The sequence below is a fragment of the Salarias fasciatus genome, assembly GCF_902148845.1.
Source record: "Salarias fasciatus chromosome 23 unlocalized genomic scaffold, fSalaFa1.1 super_scaffold_20, whole genome shotgun sequence".
Lineage (NCBI taxonomy): Eukaryota > Metazoa > Chordata > Actinopteri > Blenniiformes > Blenniidae > Salarias > Salarias fasciatus.
In genome coordinates this window covers 5,893,986-5,916,858 of record NW_021941230.1, presented here as the reverse complement: position 1 = coordinate 5,916,858, position 22,873 = coordinate 5,893,986, and the positions used below count along the sequence as shown (strand labels likewise).

At 46.6% G+C, this 22,873-nt stretch overlaps 1 protein-coding gene across 2 annotated transcripts in view; it reads right to left on the bottom strand.

Annotated features, from left to right (window-relative positions):
- Positions 1 to 22,566, bottom strand: part of LOC115383929 (prospero homeobox protein 1-like) — a 53,115-nt gene extending 30,549 nt beyond the window's left edge. For both annotated transcript variants that reach the window (XM_030086141.1, XM_030086142.1), the window contains exons 1-4: positions 22,466 to 22,566; positions 20,261 to 20,652; positions 19,606 to 20,184; positions 18,244 to 19,503 (exon numbers count right to left, since the gene is read on the bottom strand). In XM_030086141.1, coding sequence (XP_029942001.1) covers positions 18,244 to 19,503; positions 19,606 to 20,184; positions 20,261 to 20,596 — 2,175 coding nt within the window. In that variant the 5' untranslated portion in view covers positions 20,597 to 20,652; positions 22,466 to 22,566. The remainder of the gene's footprint in view (positions 1 to 18,243; positions 19,504 to 19,605; positions 20,185 to 20,260; positions 20,653 to 22,465) is intronic.
- Positions 22,567 to 22,873: the final 307 nt, after the last annotated feature.

Below are 22,873 nucleotides of genomic sequence, written 5' to 3'. Positions count from 1 at the left end.
TAGAGAAACAACAGTTTTTTTTTTTAATTCGACATGGTTGACACAGGACCAAAAAGGATATGTTCAGACGCTCATCCTTATGTGCATTCATGTCAGGAGCATAAGAGGGGGAGAGGCAGAGATGGGGAAGTCCTGAAATTGAAGTCTTTATTTTGGGCTACATTTTGTGTTTGAAAAGTAGGGGACGGAGCTACGGTCCCAAACGTAAGACCTTTTCCCAAAATTTACGTCCCTCTAGCTCCACCCCCTTATGCCCCACGGGGCCGAGTCGGGTGGATTCTCGTTCAGGGTGACCCGAGCTTTTCTAACAGTGCTCTTTTTTAGGGCGTGGCTCCAAAATTTAAAACCGGTGTCTGACCCCGGCTCAGGAAATCAAGTGGGTGAAAGGGTTTCACCTCACGCCCCCCTTTTTTGGGCCTGGGGGGTCCCGACCCAAGACCGAGTTTCCACACCGCCCGGTAGAGCCCCTCCTGCCCTGCACAACACCGTTGACCCTGCCTTTCTCTGGGCTTCCGTTGCCGAATTACGGCAGGTTGAAGGACGCTGAAACGGGGTCCTCAGACAGAGGTCAAGGCATCGAGCTGTGAAAAAAGGGGGAACGCCTCCGTCTGGGATCTTCAAACTCTAGATTATGTTTCAGAGCTACTACTACATCTGAAATTTCAGCTCCTTCTGATGTTTTTTTTCTGAAAAAGTTCAGTTGTTTCCACTTGTGAATTTGCTTTCCCATTCTGTACTCTTATTACAGGGAAACTCTTCCACGCTTGGAGCTCTAGATTATGTTTCATGGCTACTGGTACATCCTCTGTGTGTAATTTCAGCCCTCTGGGACACACTGGAATGATGCGAAGGCCACAGGTCAAAGGTCAACCTCATCAAAACTCCTCCACACTTTCACCTAGGAAGGTGAAATTCACATTTTGTTAGTTTTACATGTGTCCATATTCCCTCTGTCAATTGCTGCCGTCTAGCCACAGTGGATCCCTTTCGGGGGGTCTTCTGAGTCCGTTCTCACGGGAAATTCCAAAAATTGCTTAATGGAGCATCTTTTGCTCATAACTTTTAAAATACTGCACCAAGATAGCTCAAAGCAGAAGGGAATCACTGTCTCTACACCCCATTTGTGTGTGCAAGCTGTGGTGGGACCCTTTGGGCAGGAGACACATATTGAAGCCTCATCCAAGTCCCTTTCAGAGTTATTCACCGCCACTTTCAGAGCTATTCAATGAAACGTGCGGCGTAGGTCAAAGGGCAACGGTCCGCAGGTGCTAGAGGGATGAGATCGCACACAGGTGTCAAGGACCCCCCACCCCGGGAGACACATATTGCACCCCCATCTCCCTAGCCCCGCCCCTTTCAGAGTTATTCACCGCCGAAGTCGGTAATGGCAGCTAACGGCTAAATCCATTAACTGCACATGTTCCTCAGGTGCTAGGGGGATCGCCTCTCACAGAGATGTCAGGGACCCCCTCAGGGACACACACATCCAACCCCCATCTCCCTAGCCTCAACCGTTTAGGAGTTATTCAAGCTGGAAGTTGGGATTAGCAGCGAACAGCTAATCACAGCTCACGCCCACTTTGTGCAGTATTTCTACAAGGTGGGCGGGGCTGACCCATGCCCACGGATGTGTAAGGTCTCCACAGACCAGGTGTGAAGGTTTGAGCCAGCTAGCTATCACTGTTTGGGAGCTATTAATGGAAACAGCTAAATTAGCTTCTTTTTTAGCCACAAAATGCTAGCATTTGCCTCATATGCATATTTCTACATGTCCCGGAGGGCTGAAAATCGCACCATAGATGTGTGATGGGACAACAAGGAATCCCTGAAGGTTTCAGCCCCCCACCTATCACCATTTTTTTTAGAAAATAAAAACGTGAAAACGCAAAATATCGAAATTTGCTTTTTATGGGTACTTCCGTTTGAGCTGTAACCACCACAGCCGGCACACATGAGCGCGGTGTGGAGAGGGTGATTTCATGCTGGTTTGAGCTCGTTTGGCGGAGTATTTCAAAAACGGCGCACAAAATATACTCCGTTAAGGTGTTTTTGAAATCTGCTCCTTCCAGCTCCCTAGAAAGGCTTCCGGTGGGGCTGGAGGACTGAGATTTCACACAGGGGATGGGGTGGCATTCCCGAGGCATAATCTTAAGTTTCTAGCTCAAAGCGTTGAGGGAGTTCTAGCCACGTTGACCTTTGACCTTTGGGGTTAGGAGGGTCCCAGAGGGCTGATAAACACAATGGATGTCCTGGCAGCCCTCATTCAGGATCTAGATTTTCAGCTCCCTAGCTCAAAGCGTTGAGGCATTCTCCTGTCTATCAGGCTGCAGTTCGGGCCTCTCACTGTGCAAGTGGAAACTGATGGATTTTTTTCAGTAAAATCTTCTAGAGAGCTGAAAATTCACACAGTGGATGTCCTGGCAGCCCCCATGCAGGATCTAGCGTTTCATCTCCCTCGCCGAAAGTGTGGCAGAGTCCTGTTGAGGTTGACCTCTGACCTTTGACCTTTGGTCTCGGCACAACCCGGGGGGGGGGGGGGTCCCAGAGGGCTGATATTTCACATGGGGGATGGGGCGGCATTCCCAAGATATAATCTGAAGTTTTCTGTCTCTAACTCAATGCGTTGTTTTCATCCTCTGGGGGAATCCCGATTAGGGTTACCTCACCTCACCTCTGTGTTTTCCAACCTGATCCCACAGAAATGCATGAAATGAGCATGCATTGTTAGTACCAGAGGGTCCCAGATTACGTGCTCCTGTCACGCAATATGCTGAAATTGCGTGTGGAGACTTTCAGTCTCCACTGAAAGTCAATTGGAATCCGTGGCGTGGTCTGGACACGCATTTTCAGCTTCAACGACGTCACTCCGTGAGTGTCGTTTCAAATTCTTATTACTTTTCCTGGGGTTGTTGTTTGCACTAAATAGATGTTCAACCGTGGATCTGAAATTTGATCTCGGCATTTAAAGGGGGCATACGCTTTTTTCACTTTGTGAAGAGTTTCTTATAGTATTATGTGTCGCCGTAGCCTCATTATGACGTTCAAATGTGAAAAGTGTCTGTTTCCACCGTGTGTTGCTGCACCACATTTTGTGAAAATGAAACGGAAGCTGAAATGGTCAAGTTTGAGTTTGGTCCGCTTATCCTGAAATAAGCGGGTTCAACTCCTCCCCCTGACTGTGCCCGCACCATGTGTGTGTGTGTGTGAGAGTAGGCGTGGACAGACACGTTCAAGTGCATACCTGGAGGCAGGCTCAGAAACAGCCTGTTCTGAGGAGGGCTCCTCAGAGCCACTTTTTAGACCACTGAAACTCCGAACAAAGGATGAATTTGGGGTGAACAAACTTAAATACTATGTTTTTGGGCTTCTGAGACCTATATGATATGACTGAAAAATATGTTCCCTTAAAACTCCTCTGAGCTGCCGACAAAAGTACAGAACAGAAATGCACTTTAATTACTGAATCTAATGTTAATCACTGACTGTGTTGCTTTAAGGACTGTTTGCATATTGTGACCTGATCGCTAGAATAACGCAAATAAAACAATTTAAATCACAAACTTGTCTTAATAACTGCAGTTGCAGATTGGTAACTCACCCTGAGCAGTCATCTCCTCACAGCTCTTAACATCTCATCTTCAGCTTGATTCCGCTGCAGGGCCTCCCAGACTCTTCCCTACTTTTCTTTCACATTATTTCTCACTGTTTGTAACATTTTATGACTCTCTTCTTACAATGAAAAGCGCCAAAACAGCAGAAAGACACATGACGGCCTATGTCCTTCGTTCAGCTTGTTTATGTCTGCTGAGGGGCGGAATGTTTACCATCTGATTTCCCTGCCCACTGAGAACAGTATCCATGGAGACAAACAAGGCCAGTGGAGACACCACAAAACCGAGTCAAGTACAGCGGGGCAGAGTCGAGTCTAGTAGAGTGGGGTAGGTGGAAACACGTCATATGTCAGTAGTATTAATTTGAGAGAACCAAAAAATTAAAGATGCACACTGTATGACTGACAGCAATAAAGCCTCAAAACTCAAAAAACTCAATCTAGATGTAGTGTATAGAAATAGATCATTTTATACCTAAATGTGAAGAGCTTATTCGCTGTGGTTGATGTGGGAAAAAAAAAAGCTGTGGTTGATGTGGGAAAAAAAAAAAAGCTGTTGTTGATGTGAAACAGGTCACTAAGGTTTGGAGAGATTCACATGGATCAAAATGTTCTGGGATAGAGGTAATAAGTTTTCAAACCATGCATCCTTCGTTTTTGTCTTTCCTCAGCAGAAGTACTCTAATCTTGATTTAACCAAAGGTTAATGGAAGTGAGACACATTTTTATTGACCTCTATATTACAAATCTAGCCAACTGCTTTGATCACTGTTCTAATAAACAACTTAGGAACTAATTATAAACATGCCATACAGTGTATATAGCACTGCTGGATCAGTTTCAGTATTATGAAAATTGTAAACAATACTGCATTTTAGGTGAACAGTATTTGTGAATGTAGTTGAAATGAATACTGCTGCTACCTATTTCCTAATAATAATTGTTTTATTAAGCAATTAATTATTACAAGGTGTGTACTCAGGTGACTTGCACAATAAATAATAGTCACCATTGACTAAAGTGTGAAACACTCATTTAATCGGACACCACAGCCCATCCCCCACTCCCGACAGGAAGCGTGTCTTCCTGGCAGCTCTGCGCATGCGCGTCAGTCAGTGTTGGAGGGAACGACAGCAGGACGCCTGATGGAGTCACCTTTAAAGGTAGGCAAAACTTTTTATTGGAAAAGCAGGGTTTTGTGCTGTGTGCCACCATCCAGTTGTGTAGTGAAAACGTGCCGCTTCCGGGTTTCTGATGAATTGGTGCAGATGGTCGGACCTTTTAGCCCTGATGCTAACGAGGCTAACGTGAGTGACAGACGCAGGTGCACTAATTAGCAGAGATGTGGACTCAGTCTGACTCGACTTCCACTTGAGACTCGAGTCTTTACTTGGGCTTGAGCCTTCTGAGTTGATCTGACTTTCTGCTTTCAACCAAACAGATTTTTTTTTTTAAAAAAAGGTATGCTAATTGACGCTCTGCAGTGCTCGCTCTCGCTCTCTCTCTCTCTCTCTCTCTCTCTCTCTCTCTCTCTCTGAGAACGTGTGTATGTGATGTGCGCGTGCATGCATGACACGACTGGATGTACTGCATTCTGCAATAAAGTGGTTTATTATGTACAGCATGCACTTTACATTGAGCTAACATTAAACCCCACCGCTCGCCGTAGCCCAGGTCGGGCGGTGGGGACGCAGAGTGACGGCAGGGCGAGACGCTGCTCCTCAGTGCCGATAAGACAAGTGTTGATTTCTGCCAGAAACTGATTTCTGGTCCGCAGGAGCGCACACAGCTGAAAAGTGCAGCTTCTGTGACTCTGTGAAAGTCTTCATCAGTCTCAAACAACCAGTTTGTTTATGATCATTGAATGATGTTTTGTGTGTGTGTTTGATAACCTCCTGTCTGTACAGTTGCCTTATCTCGCTGTCAAATAGGCTTGTTGGTGTTTCATCCCCCTTTTACTTCACAGACCTGCATATTCTTTGCAAAAAATGACTTGGTATCATGCCATCAATACATGTAATTAGCAAAATATCCATCTACATACAATACTAGAGACATGAATAATTTTTTGGTAAGCAAAAAAGCAGATTTTTACACTGTGATGGCCCTTTAGTCATGTTCCCAGTAGTAAAAAGTACTGGTTGTGTTCAAATGTGGTAAATCTGACTCTGCTGTGTTATATTAACTTATTTTGGGGCAAAATATCCCTCTATGTATAATACTAGAGGCATGAATCAGTTTGTGGCAGGTGAAGTAAGCTGATTTTGACACTGTGATAGCCCTTTAAGGCCCGTCCATGCTTCACATGTCCGCGTGGGTGTGCGTTGGTCCGCGTGACGTAAAAATCGTCATGAATTCCTGTCCGCTAGGGTCCGTGCGGACCGATCCGCGGACGTCCGCGCAGCAGCCAGAATTTGAGACCGCGTTGCGCATTGCGCGCAGGTCACGGAAGTGTGCGCCTGTGCCAGAGCGCCATAGCAAACAAAACATGACGGTAAAAGTGAAAGTAGACGGAGCTCCAGCCTGATGGCTCCACTTAAAGACACCGAAAGAGTGAAAAACTCGTGGAAAGAGAGAGAGACTGTCTGGAGGGAGGAGAAGGTCCGCAGACAGAAGTGAAAAAGTAAGTAATCGCTCCGGCGCCGCCCCCGCGATTCAGAAACAGAAAAAAAAAGGCTAAATAAACTTTAATATTTAAAGATAATGTACTGGCAATGTATGTGCTTAATTTTCTCTAAATAATCCGTAATAAAGGAGCAGATAAACAGTCTGTAGAGCCGGAAAAGCTTGTCGAGGCTGCGTGGATCACCACGCCTGCATGAGACGCGCACAGCTGAGCTCAAAATGTAGCATGGGAGAAAGCGCGTCCACATCAGTGGTGCGCGGACCTTCCAAAGCGGACGCGGAAACGCGTACATGTGAAGCATGGACCAGCCTTTAGTCAATTTTCAAACCGTGCAAAGCACTGCTTGGGATCAAATGACTCTGTTGAGCGATTTAGTAATTTTGATGCAGAAAAAAAGAACACATAGTGACACTTATCTTTATTAGCGTAAATACAAGCCAGATTAGAATCACCAACGAGCACCCACGATTTAACAGCGATATAAGGCAACTGGAGGAGGCTGTCAAACGCACACACAAACAACGTTTGATGATCATAAACAAAACTTGTTGTTTGAGATGGGTAGATGGGGGTATGTCACATCTGCCCACTGTCCAGGCAGATCGCTTCAACCCTCGGCATTAAAGTGGATTTAATCCTTTGTCTTTCCCATGTAAATGCCAAGCTAATAATGTAATTTGGAATTAAATAATTCTGAACTTCCATGTAACCGTGGCCACTGACACGGATTGTGCTCTATGCAGCAGTGCAGTCCCCCCCCCCCCCCCCCCCCCCCCCCCCCCCCCCCCCCCCCCCCCCGTGGGCACTGTATACTGTAGGACAGGGGTGCCCAACCAGTAGATCGCGATCGAGTGTCCCCAGGTAGACCGCGAGGTGCAGGGGGAAAAAAAAAAAGTTTGTGCGGTTAAAAAAAGAAGAAAGCAACAAGTGTGTGCACACGTTAGCGAGCGAGTGCGTGTGTGCGCATGCAGCACTCTCCATGAATGACAATCATGCCTGATGCACACTGGATGGGGTCCGGCTGCGAAACGGCTGCGTTCCACCTACGGAACGGAATCACCGCATCACCGCCTGCAGTGTCTCTGCAGTCCGCTGGAGGAGGTTGACAGATCTGTCGCTCTCCCCTGTAAACAATATGAAACCCGTTTAACTCAATAGAAAGCAGCCCAAACGGCCATCTCGGTTAAGAAATGCATATTAAAACTGTACTTGTGTAATAAAAGAACACGTCATAAACACAATCATTTCATCAACCCGTCCAACATGTTCAAAAAAGAAGCTTGACTTGGCAAAAACCTGCCCAATTTGAGAACACAGAGCCCCTCCGTTCATAGAGCTGTTTCATTTAATTTTGGAGCCGTTTGACTTTCCTGCAGTGACAAAGTACAAAACTGTTCATTCTTCTAATGCATATAATCACTACATCACGTTGTTTGTTCTGTTTTCTACCAGAGGAAGTAAAGAAAATAGAATATTACGGAAAAAACACGATACAGATTTTATTTTGGAATCACTTATTTTAGAACAAGTATCGCGTTACCTTCTGGTACTACTTGAAAAGTAGCTCTTGGCCCAAAAAAGGTTGGACACCCCTGCTGTAGGACAACATATAGTGAACCTGTCTATACAGCTGGAGCTCCCCCAAGTCCCATCCTGCACCTGATTCATTGAATGTTCTGAGCAGTTGCTCACATGCCCCACAGCAAAAACCGCCCATGGTTGAGAAGTTTCATTAAACTTCATATTTACCTTAAATAACAGAAAATACACAACCCTGTTCATGTACTGTTTCACTCTCTCAAACACATACACACACTTTCACTGTCTCAAACACATACACACACTTTCACTCTCTCAAACACATACACACAATGAGTTTGTTTTAATGATTATAGATTTTAAAAGTATATATAAACTGTCTACATTCGATGCGTCATTGCTTTGTTGTTTAAATCACTTGAGAAGACTCGAAACTGAAAGTATAAGACTTGTGACTTGACTTGAGACTTATTAGTCTCGACTTGAGACTTGACTCGGGACTTGATTGAAAAGACTTGAGACTGACTTGTGACTTGCAAATCAGTGACTTGGTCCCACCTCTGCTAATTAGTTTTGGGGGCAGGTGAGTTGAGGGGTGCGCTACACAGATTAGTCCAGGTCTTGGTGAACTTTTTTTTGTGAATGCCTTTACAATTTATGATAAAAACTAATGATAGTCTTTGAAGAAGGGGATGACTCATTGAAGAGTGAGTAGATTTTGCTGATTGCATTGACACAGATTTGCACTGAGATTTTCAATCAGTTAAAGTTTAAACTTTGATATAAGATAATGTGTTTAGTGTATTGTAATGAAAACACATTGTTCAAAACATTAAATTAAAAATTGTGTTCCAGGACTGCACATCATCAGATTTTGAAGAGGATCTATAAATGAAAACATTCATTTACTTATTTCAGGATAAACGGACCAAACTCAAACTCGGGCATTAAATAAGGAGATTTAACTCCTCCTCCTGACTGTGCCCCCACCATGCATGTGTGTGAGAGTGGGGGTGGACAGATGCGTTCAAGTGCATACCGGGAAGCAGGCTGAGAAAGAGCCTGTTCTGAGGAGGGCTCGTCAGAGCGACTTTTTAGACTGCTCAAACTCCGAACAAAGGATGAATTTGGGGCGAACAAAATTAAATACTATGTTTTTGGGCTTCTAAGACCAATATGACGTGACTGACAAATAGCACAATATGTTCCCTTTAAGTCTTGTTGGTTTTTTAAACTGTGTCTTGTTTCTGTTTCCAGCAGATGTCATCACCTGAAGTCAGCGAGCAGACTGTGGATGAGAGTGACAGATCTCAGGTAGGAGCCAGATTATAATACATGACTTAATCTCTCAGAGATTGGACAGTATTGGTTGTCTGTGTTGTATATAGTGGTTCAGTGAGTATGAATTGACGTCCCAGCACAGTCTAAAATCAGTCCAAGTAGGCTGTGTGTATAAGTACTTCTCATTAGGAGTGTAACGGTATTTGTATTCGTCCCGTACCGTCACGGTACGGGGGTCACGGTTCGGCACACACAATCACACGACGAATACACCAGTGAGTAAAAAAAAAAAAAAAATTCCAACCTTAGATGGCGGTAATGAGCCTAAAAGCTGCCGGCAACCACCATTATCACAGAAGAAGAAGAAGTAGAACAAGCAGGTCCAAACATGAACAAACAAAGAAGAAAGTACAAGCGGAATGAGAGCTGCAGCGTGTGGCGGAGCGGATTAAACGGGAGAGTATTTGTTCCGCGTGCGTTCCCTCATACGGAGTGACATGTGACGTGCCAGTAAACGGGAAGCAGTACAGTCAAAAAACCAGCAGAGAGGTGGTGGAAAAACACTTTTTTAATACAAAACCCCGACATAAAAAAACATTGGAGAGGCGAGATGGAACCAAATCGCGCAACAGCGAGTTGTATAAAGAGCTCCATAGCAGAATAGGAGCGATCGCCGGCTGGTGTTATGGATTAACTGGTTCCCGTGTTAACGAATGACGGCGGAGGTCTGTGTAAACACATGCTGATTACAGCAGTTGTTAAAGTAAGACTCACAAAAGACTTTAAACGTATACACTCACTGTAACTGTCGATAACCGACGTTCGCCAGAACGACTAGATGTTTCAGTCATTATTGGTCACAAGTTAACACGGGCACCAGTTAATTCGAAACATCGGCATGCAGCGCAGAGCTCACACCGAGACGTGTTGCTCCGCACGGCGGTGCTGCGGTCAGGGGAGCAGCCGCTCCTTCAGCAGCATATCATGGAGATTTTGGGACATTATTTGAGCAGATATCGGCAGATAAAGACTCTCTGCTTGGCGCTGAGGACTGCTGCTGCAGAGAGGAAGACCTGCAAGTTCCTCGTGAGACTTTGTGCGCATGTCACAGGGTCCTTGTAAACGAGGATTCATCGTGGATGCTTTGTATGCTGTACATGAATACACTCGCGTTTAATACTATTGTTTACAATCGGATTGAAAAAACACCATGTAAACTGGGCCAATAATGTGTTGCATGGGAAAGCTTGGGAAAAATGTTCTGGTACATTTGTGAGCTTTCTTTACTTTTTCCCCACTGTACCGAAAAACGTACCGAACCGTGACCCTTACACCGAGGTACGTACCGTACCGTGGCTTTTGTGTACCGTTACACCCCTACTTCTCATGTCTGCTGTTGTGATCACTCTGTCTGTTAGTTACCACACTACAAGTTTGGTTGGACTGACAAACTGGTGTGTTAAGGTTTCATCTAACGGGACGTCCCCAATTAGGTTCAAGTAGCAAGTGTGTGTGTGTGCTTTGAACGACCCCAAAAGTATAGCTCAACTCTCAAACTGGTGTCTAAAGGTTTCATCTAACAGCCGTCCCCAATTGGCTTTGGGTAGCAAGTGTGTGTGTGTTCTTAATGACCCCAAAAGTATGGTTAGACTGACCAGCGAAACTAAATTTAACTTGGTTCAACATCTGTTAACACTGAGCAGGTAAAATGTTCCCAGGCTTGGCATAAACGGAGCCACCTCCATCCTCACACACCTAAGTACAAACGTTAAGTGTTGTTGGTTTCTTAAATTGTGTCTTGTTTCTGTTTCTAGCAGATGTCATCACCTGAAATCAGTGAGCAGACTGTGGATGAGAGTGACAGATCTCAGGTAGGAGCCAGATTATAATACATGACTTAAAGGATAGGTTCGGTTTGAACAGTTTGCATGTTGTTCATGGAATGAAGTACAACAATATTCTCACCCAGAAGGCTTTTCTGATCCGAGCAGTGCTTTGGGAGAAAGTTAGATCCAAAATCGAGCAGTGCACATCCCTATACTGTTAGCAGATGGGGCATGTATTGTGCCGCTAGCAAAATGGCTTTAATCATCCAAAAACTTGTTAGTTTCACCAATATTTCATCATGGTCCACTCAGCCTCTTCTCCATGACAGCCCGGTGTCGCGAGATATGTCATATATGCAGATATGTTTGATTTGAATGTACTACTAGGTGTCCACATGTATCTATACACCTACAGCTAGATATCTATGTGTATATGTCTAGGCGGTAGTGTGACAAGAGCTACGGAAGCCCCAGTTTTGTTTTGTGTGTGTTTTTTCGACTGCCGATCCGAACGCATGTTTCTGATCCGTGCTCTTGGAATATACATCCTCACGAAGCCAAACAACTCTGGACTTCTTTCAAGCATATTACAAAGATTAATGTTTTTGTTGTTTTGTTGACCTCTGAACTGAAAGCTTTGTTTACGGCACCGCACGCATGTGTAGTACGACTCATTGTTTCCGGGGCAACCTGAGGCTGCACGCGGTGCTTTTTTTCCAGTGTAGTGTAAAATGGATGAATATCTGTCGGATGAAGTTGTTGTGGACGAGAACTTTGAATGATTTTCTCTTAAGCAAAAGCAGCATTAGCACTGGCAGTCGAAAAAACACACATACAACAACACTGCGGCTTCCGTAGCTCTCCTCACACTACCGCCAAGACATATAGACATAGATATCTAGATGTAGGTGTCTAGATACACATGGACGCCAAGTAGTACATTCAAATCGAACATATATCTGCATATATGACATATCTGGCAACACCAGGCTGTCATGGAGGAGTGGCGTGAGCGGACCATGATGAAATATTGGTGAAACTAATGAGTTTTTGGATTATTGAAGTTGTTTAGTGAGCGGCGCTACACATGCTCTACCTGCTAACAGTATAGGGATGTGCGCCGCTCGATTTTGGATCTAACTTTCTCCCAAAGCACTGTTGGGATCAGAAAAGACTTCTGAGTGAGTATATTGTTGTACTTCATTCCATCAACAACGTGAAAACTGTTTAAACCAAACTTATCCTTTAATCTCTTAGAGATTGGACAATATTGGTTGTCTGTGTTATGTATATAGTGGGTCAGTGAGTATAAATGACCTCCCAGCACAGTCTTAAATCAGTCCAAGTCGGCTATGTCTACAAGTACTTCTCATGTCTGCTGTTGTGATCACTCTGTCTGTTAGTTACCACACTACAAGTTTGGTTGGACTGACAAACTGGTGTGTTAAGGTTTCATCTAACGGGACGTCCCCAATTAGGTTCAAGTAGCAAGTGTGTGTGTGTGCTATGAACGACCCCAAAAGTATAGCTCGACTCTCAAACTGGTGTCTAAAGGTTTCATCTAACAGCCGTCCCCAATTAGCTTTGGGTAGCAAGTGTGTGTGTGTTCTTAATGACCCCAAAAGTATGGTTAGACTGACCAACGAAACTAAGTTTAACTTGGTTCAACATCTGTTAACACTGAGCAGGTAAAATGTTCCCAGGCTTGACATAAATGGAGCCGCCTCCATCCTCACACACCTAAGTACAAGCGTTAAGTGTTTTTGGTTTCTTAAATTGTGTCTTGTTTCTGTTTCCAGCAGATGTCATCACCTGAAGTCAGCGAGCAGACTGTGGATGAGAGTGACAAATCTCAGGTAGGAGCCAGATTATAATACATGACTTAATCTCTTAGAGATTGGACAGTATTGGTTGTCTGTGTTATGTATATAGTGGGTCAGTGAGTATAAATGACCTCCCAGCACAGTCTTAATTCAGTCCAAGTAGGCTGTGTGTATAAGTACTTCTCATGTCTGCTATTGTGATCACTCTGTCTGTTAGTTACCACACTACAAGTTTGGTTGGAGTGACAAACTGGTGTGTAAAGGTTTCATCTAACGGGACGTCCCCAATTAGGTTCAAGTAGCAAGTGTGTGTGTGTTTTGAATGACCCCAAAAGTATAGCTTGATTCTCAAACTGGTGTCTAAAGGTTTCATCTAACAGCCTTCCCCAATTAGGTTTGGGTAGCAAGTGTGTGTGTATTCTGAACGACCCCAAAAGTATGGTTAGACTGACCAACGAAACTAAATTTAACTTGGTTCAACATCTGTTAACACTGAGCAGGTAAAATGTTCCCAGACTTGACAAAAATGAAGCCGCCTTCATCCTCACACACCTAAGTTCAAACGTTAAAGGGATACTTCAACATTTTGGCAAATTGGCCCATTTAGCGCAATTCCTTCATCATTTTGAACAGCATACTTACTTTTTTTGTGAGGGCGAGCTATTGTTTATTCAGAGGTGAGTCGGGGAGGGTTTTCAGGAAGGACACAATGGAAGTGAATGGTATTTTTGCTTCCCCTCGTCAAACTCATCAAATACAAAATCCAACAACCCCAAAACACTTTAGTGGACACGTTATAATCTGCACATTCACTACGCTGTGGAACACCCACAAATGATATTGGAGCGTTACGACACTGAAGCAAATACTGGGAACTACTTTTTCTTTTGAAATCACTGTGTCCAGATGCCGTATTTAGTAAGTAGTTCCGTCTTAGCAATCTTCGCATAAACAACTCAATCTGGTAATTTTGCATTAATATTTCACAGCGTAGTGAATGTGCAGATTATAACGTGTCCACCAAAGTGTTTTGGCAGATGCATGGTTTTGAAAATCAAGGCTGTAAATGCAATGCAGCTTCCTCACTTCATGCAATGTGTGTTTATAGCTACATCAGCTATAGAAATACAGAATAAAAGAGACTGGATACTGTGCCTTCTTTTATGACTTGCTGACTTTTACACATTAGAGTAGGGCATTATCAAAATTTAGACTTTTAAAGGAATACTCCGAAGATTTTGGACCCACGCCCTATCCCGATCATTTACAGAGTTAGATAAGCTCATAAATACCTTTTTTGTGTCCGTTCGTCCAGTGCCTGGCTAACAGCTGTTAGTATCGTAGTTAGCTTAGCTCAACTACGGCAGGTGAAGAAGAGACAGAGCCAGACTGAGAAAGTGGACAAAATCCTCCTTCCGGTGGTCCAGGGGATGGCGTATTAGCACGTGAAGTAAATCCGAATGGTTATAAAACTTCTTAAAAGACGTGTTTTCTTTTCAATCCCTTAAAATAGCGTTTTGATACACACAGATCTGCACAAGCATAGTGCGCTGTGGAAGGATATACCAGGCGCACAGCGGCTGAGTCTATGCTGCCACTGCTGTGCTCCGGTATATCCTTCCGCAGAGCACTGCGCATGTGCAGGTCTGTGTGGATCAAAACATTATTTTAACTAATTGAAAAAAAAGCACATCTTTTAAAATGCTTTATAACCATTCGGATTTACTTCACGTGCTAATACGCCGTCCCCTGGACCACTGGAAGGAGGATTTTGTCCACTTTCTCAGTCCGGCTCTGTCTCCTCTTCACCTGCCGTAGTTGAGCTAAGTTAACTACGATGCTAACAGCTGTTAGCCAGGCACTGGACAAACGGACACAAAAAAGGTATTTATGAGCTTATCTCACTTTGTCAATGATCGGGATAGGGCGTGGGTCCAAAATCTTCAGAGTATTCCTTTAATAATTCGTTTAACATTACGGAAAGTTTTGTTATTGTACTTGAAGAGAATATCATGTTTGCTTTGTATTACTGCCTGCCACAGGGAACACAACAGCTTGCCAAACTGGGCAAAGTGCTTTTGACAGTGGAGAAGGGGACCCTCTCACAGTGTAAAGGCCAGGCCCTTGACGACATTGAGATTGACCCTGAAGGTATGGATGTGTGTATGTTAGTATAATTAAGGTTAGATGTACGCCATGGCTAATATCTCATGAGAAATGCATCATCACTGCCATTTAACTGTAACATACTCTTGATGCTGTATTTGGTTATTTAAGTATAATCATTTCCTCCCTGTCTTGCCACATCACATTTTTTTTAGAAAATGCCTTCTGAAACGGTTGAGTTTGAGTGTGGTCTGCTTATCGTGAAATGAGCGGATTTACCCTGCTGTTCAAGTGCATATCGGAAAGCAGGCTCAGAAACAGCCTGTTCTGTAACTTGACATCACCTTTTCACTTTTCTTTATAGAGATTTCACAGATCCATCTTAGAAGAGACAACTCTAAACGTAAGTGGGATGACACTGAGGTACGTGCTGTGGAAAGACACATGATGGACTTCATACATACTTGCAAGGTACCACGCAAGATGGACTGTCTGCAGTGTATCAGGGCAGAGCCCGACACACTGAGAGACTGCAACTGGACTGGTGTAAAAAATTATGTCAGAAATCGAATCACTGCTATGAAGAAAAAGGCTTGTGCTAAACAATAAGAGCCAGTATTTGATACTTTACAGATCATTCATCAAATCATCCTTTTCTCTTTTGAAATAAATTGACTTCTTACCTCTTACTTATATGTTTCTACCCACAGAAATAAGAGCCAGTTTTTGTTAGTTTTCAGTAATTCATCAGCTCATCGTTATCTTTTGGAAGAAATAGACTTGTTACACGCTACCTATATGTTTGGAACCACATAAATTGTTGTTCTGAGCTTTGATGTTCACACATTGTTTCAGTAAAACACATTTTGACAGCATACCTTAGTTTGTTGGGTGATGTTTATTTTCATGCAAATTTGATTCTGGTTCCAATGTGGCTAAGATATTCAGTCTAAATCTTATTTAGAACAAAGTGTTTCCTGTAGAATTTTATTGAATCTCAAGTAAGTCAGTAAGTAAAATTTATTTATAAGGCGCTTTTCACAGATCATCCGTCACAAAGTGCTTCACAGTGTAAAAATCACAAAGAGGTCAAAGACATTACACAGTACATAAAAACAAGGAGATTAGAGTATGTGTTACTGCCGAGACAGCGCTGACCGGGGGTCTAGAATGCCTTCTGAAACAGATATGTTTTTAAGAGTTCCTTGAAAGCATCCACTGAGTCCAGGGAGCAGGTCCGGAGGAAGCTCGTTCCAGAGGCGCGGCACAGTGGATGTAAAAGAGTATTCACCCCTGGTTTTAAAACAAGCATGGGGAACTCTCAGAAGGTTCCGATCAGATGACCTGAGGCTCAACTGTTGTTAATAGTCCTTACAACATAAAAATTGCTAATATGGCAAGGACTGGCCATTACTTAAGCCATTGTCCTTCAGTTGTTTTGGTTTCTATTGAAAAAGTTAAATAAGAAAAAAGTTAGTGCATTTCTGTAGATGCCAAGAGCTACTCAGGAGCAGTGTTGAGACTGAATTTGATGGTTGAATATTCTCATAACTCAAACATAACAAAAATACATGCTAGAATTACTTTTATGGACTTTTGTCCCCAAAGGAATTTGAGGCACCTAAAAGTGACTTTTATGAGTTTGTGTATCTGTGTACAGTTGAAGTCCTCAAAATGGACATTAAAATTATTTGTCCCCAATCTCAAGGTAAAAATTCAAGTTGGACAAAAGTTGTTTTAAACTAAAATCCCAGGTGATTTTCATCATCTGGGTGTTCCCGGTGATACATTACACTTACCGGCATCTCTCTAAACCATTCAGAAAGTGGTGTTCCCAAAAGTAGGGTATTTTGATGTGCGCCCCCAAAGAGGACATAAGGCAGTATGTGTGTGTGTGTGTGTGTGTGTGTGTATGTGTGTGTGTACTGGGTGGGGGTAAATTCATAAATGAATGGAGGACATCTGCTCATCTTTGTACAGAGGATTAAAGATGCACAGAGCTGAGAGTGTGTGTGTGTGTGTTTGTGTGAGCCATTCAGGTGAACGACGATCGATAGCAAAACACCCTCCGCTAACTCAACTGGCTTTCCAGTCACCAACTATTGACATTTTCCTCCCGATCGTGCAGTTTATGAAAGCGAGTTTATGTGAAAAAATGTAAACTTTTTACCAGAAAACTGAATTTAAACGAATTAATCTCTTTTTTGTGTATTTTTTGTCTATTTATTATATTTAACTATTCTGTGTATTATTTTAGCAAAAAAAAAACCCTTAAAAACTGTTTTTTTTTTTTTAATTTACCGCCCAACATAAATAAAGAGGGCTTATGATGGTCAATATCTTTGAAATACTAATGTCCGATTTCAAAGATTTCTGTTTTATCTCTTTGAATAAATGAATGGGGGGGGGGGGGGGGGGGTAAGCATTTTGGAATGAAACGGCTCCGGAGGATCAAGAGACGTGTCAAATATTTCTCTCTGTCTGTGTTTTTTATTTAATTAAAGCGACGTCTCAATCGGCTTTGAAGGCGAAACTGTGATCAAAATCCTCGTCGCACCTGCAAGGAGTTCCTATTTGTCAACTTCAAAGTCTTATTCGTCTTTTTCCACTTTGTTCTCGCGCGCGCGCGTGTGTGTTTGTGTGTGTGTGTGACGGGAGAAGCCCTCTCCATATGAAAGGTTAGAAAAGATAAACAGCTACCTGCAAACACCTGTCCCCACACACACACACGCAGCTGCTCGGCGACGGGTAATGAAAGTCGAGTCTTCGGAACTGAACGTTTAAGATCTTCTCGACTCGACCCACACACACACACACACACACACACACACACACACACACACACACACACACACACACACACACACACACACACACCTTTCCAAATCTGCCATCAATGAGGCCAAAACCTGCTCCTCTTTGAAATATGATTAGCTTTGAGCTCCTATGTACAAGGTCTTCACACACACACACACACACACACACACACACACACACAGTGAAATATGATTTGCTTTGAGCGTTTATGTACAAAGTCTTTGTGATGAAAGAGAACCTAACAGCGCAGGAGTGTCTCAGACAGTGGAACCACTGTGTTGAACGGGGGGGGGGGGAGGGGGGTTGAGGGGAGTTGGGGGGGTCTAGGGGGGGGGGGGGGGGGGGTTATTCGGGTGCCTTTCTCAGCGCCTTTAAACGCCTCAACCTGCTGCCCGGACTTAAAAGAAGCGTGCGACCCGTTTAATCAACCCCCCCAACCCATCCCATCCCTCTTCTAAGATCTGGAGAGTACGTTTCATCTTCGGCGAGGAGACAAGAGGAACCAATTACCGCGGATTAATTGATATTAAAGACTCCCGTCTCCTCCGCCCGAAATGAAAGGTACACGGTTCGATTCCCTGAATCAAGCTGAACGATTCAGCAGAGGAAGGATACGGTGCTGCCCGAGTACGGCGAGATGTCGGCCATGTCCTGCAGGTCGCCACACTCCGACTTGATGAGGGACAGTGACAGGCCCTCGGCGCCGTGCTGGCTTGGCGAGCTCTGTCTGTGGTGGTGGTGGTGGTGGTGGTGGTGGCCCAGGTGGGTGCCGCCCAGAGACGCCATTTTGGTTCTGAGACTGACGGTCTCCCGAGCGATGTCCATGGAGTCGGGAGAGGACCGATGGTGGTCCTTGGGAACTGAGGGGTAGCCACCAGCGCCGCCGCCACCGTGCGACCCCAGCGGGCTCTGGAAGGGGTAGCCCATGAGGGGGAGCGGGAACGGGTGGCGGAAAGACGGTGGGCTGAAGCCGAGCGAAGCCGTGAGCGGCGAGGGGTGGAGGGAAGGGTGGTGAGGCGGAGGCGGCGGTGGGAGGGACGGGTTAGCGCCTTCACCCGCACCGCCGCCGCCGCTCTTGCGCACCACCAGTGGCAGCGCCTCTGTCTGGTCATTGGGCGTGGGCACGCCACTCAGCCGACCGCTCAGGCCCCCGAAGGAGTCGAGCGGGCTGGGGACGAGGACGTCCCCGAAGCAGTGCAGCCGCTGGCCGGACGAGTGGTAGCTGGGCGTGGGGCTGCCGTCGCCGTTCAGGCCGAGCGCCAGGGAGCCGCCGCCGCCGCCGCCGAAGCGAGGGTCGGGGGTGAGCGATGGCAGCGGGCCGAAGGGCGGCGGACACGAGGACGAGGAGTTGGAGGAGGAGGAGGGCGCGGCCGGCGTGCCACCGTGGAGGTGACCGCCGCCCTGCTTCGGCGAGGAGAAGCCCTTCACCACCGTGTCGACCACCTGCGACACAGCGCAGTTCAGCTCTTGCTTCAGAGTCTCCGCCAGCTGCCTCCCTCCTCCTCCTCCTCCACCTCCGCCCCTCCTCTTCATCCCCCTCTCCCCGCTCCGGTCCTCCTCCTCCCGGATGTCCACGTCTTCCTCCAGTTCGCCGTCGATCAGCGCCTGCTCCCGGAGGAGGGCCCGGGCTCGGTCCAGGAACAGCCCTGGGTCTAGCTCCGACAGGTCATCGTGGCCACGCCTTCCCCGTCCCCGGTCCCGGTCCCGGTGCCGCTCCTCCAGCCCGTCGGAGCGGATGCTGTCCTCCGACAGGTTCCCGTCCTCCTCTCTCTCCCCGCCCCGCTCCGCCTCGCCGTTCTCGCCGTTCTCCTCCTCCTCCTCCGTCTCCGAGTCGTATATCTGGTAGAACTTCTCCTGGAGCTGACGCAGCTGTTTCTGCGCAGAGAGAAAAACATTTCAGCACTTCGATCTTTGATTCTCTGGATCGAAATTCAACAACCAACAAGTTTTGACGGCGGATCTGGACGTTGGACTGACCTGCATGTCCTCCAGCTGCAGCTTGAGCTGCCGCCGCTCCTCCTGCCGCTGCTCCTGCCGGGAACACACCAGCTGCGTGAAGCTGTGCTGCTGCTGCGGCAGGCGCTGCTTCCTCTTGTTCTCCCGGTAAACCTCGCCAGCGCCACGCGAACCCGGCGAGCTCAGGAGGCCGGAGGGGCAGCCCAGTCCGTGATCGCCATTGTTGCCACTGTTGTTGGTGTCGTTCTCGCGGCCGCGGCCGCCGCCGCCACCGCCGTCTAGGCCGTGCTCGCCGGCGCCGGGGCGGACCAGTGGCGAGTGGCTCATGCCGCGGATGATGTTCTCCACCCGGGCCCGCTTGGCCCGCAGGTGCTCGTCCGACAGGCGGTCCAGGTCGAAGGAGGACAGCGCGAGCGGCTGGGTGGGCGGTGGCGGCGGCCGGCCGAAGGAGGAGGAGGACGAGGAGGACGGCGGCAGCGGAGGGGGGAGGGGCGGGCCGGGAGACAGGCAGTCCGACGGGCTGTCCCGGTCGCGCGACGAGTTGCTGCAGGCGTCCTCCGCCTGGATCTCCGAGCCGCCGCTGGAGAGCGCGCCGCTCCCCTGCCGGTCAAACACGCAACTTCTATCAGTCAGCAACTAGTTGCACCAATTTCAGTGTGTGTGTATGTGTGTGTACCTGAAAGCCCGAGTCACTGCCGCCGTTCTTCCCCATGTTGCCCTTCAGCAGCTGGGAGATGATGGTGGCGCCGGGGAAGGGCATGATGGCGTCCTCGTAGGAGTTGGCCCTCTTCAGCAGCTTCCGCAGGACGTTGGACTTCTCCCCGTCGCCGTGGGCGACCAGCGGGCCGTCCCCGTCCTGCTCCTGGCCGTGCGCCTGGCTCATCCCGTCCGGCGGCGGGCTCTCGCGGGCACGGGCGTACGCGGCGCTGCCCACCGTTCTCTTCACCCCGATGTCGACGCGCCGGCGCTTGGTCTGCCTGGTTAGGAGGGCGGCGCCGTCATGATCGGGCATCACGCAGGGCGGCTCAAGCGCACATGACCGGCGGTCCTCTCAGACCTCAGGGAGACCTGGCGGGGGCGACACGCCATAAGAAACCGTCAGAAAAAAAAAACTCAAAACACCGTTTCCCAACGAGAAGTAGCGCCTGCCTGTTTGAACCAGAACAAATTTCCCGTTTCCTCCTCATCGCATGAGGGCTAACCTTGATTTCTGCATCTCGTGAGAGGCTGCCTCAGAATCGACAGCCTTTATTTCTTGTAACTTTCACTCTTTTCACAGTTTTCTGATTGGAGAAGCTTTTTCTTTCTAAGGGCTTGAACTTTGTTTGGCGTTGATGCTGTTGGTTTTTTTGCATTATATAACGTGGCGAGCGCAGAGAGGAGGGGGACTCCTGCGGTGGCATTGTTGGGAAATAACCTGAATTATCGGCGAGGAGTCAGACGTGTCGAGAGGGACTCGAGGTCGCAGCGGCAAATCGAGGAATCTGATTGAAACTTTAAGAACGCTTCCTGAAAGCGGAGCTAATAAAATCCGCCATTTGAATACGTGGAACGCGATCTCCTCAGCGTTTCTCCACGTTTGCATCTGCTTTGCAAGAGATTTCACGGGCCGGAGCGGGGAAATGCTGCACGAATTCACACTGCAACAGTTTTTTTTTCCCTTTTGTATCGAGTTTTTAAAATGAGTTTGAAGAGGAAAAGTAGAAAAACTGCTCCGACACACACTAGTAGAAGAGATCCTTTAGTTTGAATGAGACTGTCTCAAAGCAGAGGTGTTCAGTGACCCACACACACACACACACACACACACACACACACACACACACACATACACACACACACACACACACACACACACACACACTGCATTATGAGTTCATCTCATCTCCACAGTTCAGATTCAGTCCAAAGAGCATCAAATCCAGAGTTTCAACAACTTCACCTCGCCTCATTTCGAATCAAACCCCAAGCTGCACAAACTTCCACACCTTGAAAGAAGATGTGAGAGAGTGTGTGTGTGTGTCGGTTTTAGGTTTTTTCTTTTTTTGCGTCAAAACTGAAACTTTAGCGAGACGCTGAATCCGTCGCGCTCGCGCCGCAATTGAGAAGTGAAATGGGAAATGACAGAATAATCACAGTAACGGTCGCGTTTAAAAAAAAAAAGAGAGAGAGAGAGAGAGAGAGAAAGAGAGCGAGCGAGTGTGAAGTTGTGATGAAGAGATATTTTCCAGCGAAAACTCCGAGATGGAAAAAAAGATTGTTGGAGGGATAATAGAGCATTAGATTGATTACAGTTTCCTCTCATCTGAAAGGAAAATATTGACATGAATCAGTGTATAATACGCCGTGTGTCTTTGGAGTGGCCGCGCGCGCTTTACGCGCAGAGATCGCCTCTGATCCGAAGGCGCACGCCGCGCGTATAGGGACGTTTTTGGGATGTTTGTCATTTTACAAACGCCGATCAATCTGCGGCGAAAACACGACTGACAGCAGGAGGAGCTGCTCAGATCCTTCCCTTTGGAGAAAGTTTGAGTTCTTAGGTTTGAGACGTTTAAAAAAAAAAAACGGGAAAAAAGTGTTAGAAACTGATTCTTATTGTTGTTTTAAAAGCTGAAAACAGCACAGGAGTTGAGGAAACATTGAGCAAATAATATATTTAAATATATTTTGTTTGGAATTGTTACTAATTTCAACAAAAATCATGAAAAAAAAGAAAGAGAAACGCGTCAGATCAGAGAAAAAGCGAGATTAAAACCGAACCATCTGCTCTGGAAGTTCACTCAAACCCGCACGGTGCGCTCGGACCGATCGCGCACATCCGAGCTGAGGAAGAAACGCGTAAATAAATGTTAAAAAAAGAAACACAAGTGTTCGTACTTACTTCTCTTAGGAACGATTCCCCCCCGAAGAAACCCCGAGTCGCTCCGTGGAAGGAAGAAAAAGACGAGAAGAAGAAGAAGAAAGAGATCCGGAGAGCCGCTCAGATCACTGTCTACTGCTGCGAAGTGGAGACGGACGCGTGCGCGCGTGCGCGCAGGAAGGAGAGAGAGAGCAAGAGAGAGAGAGAGAGAGAGAGAGAGAGAGGAGGAGGAGGAGTGTCTGCTCGTGCGCGCCGCTCTCCTCCCGGGATGGGAAGTGTTCAGTAACCGAGCGCTCCCCGCTCCGCGCGCCGCTCTCTCTCCGCGCTCTGACCGAAGACTCGCGCGCTGCTGCTAAGAAGCAAGAAGAAGAAGAGACGCGCGCGACGCTGAAGGATACGTGAAGACGCTGCGTCACTCCCCCCCCTCCT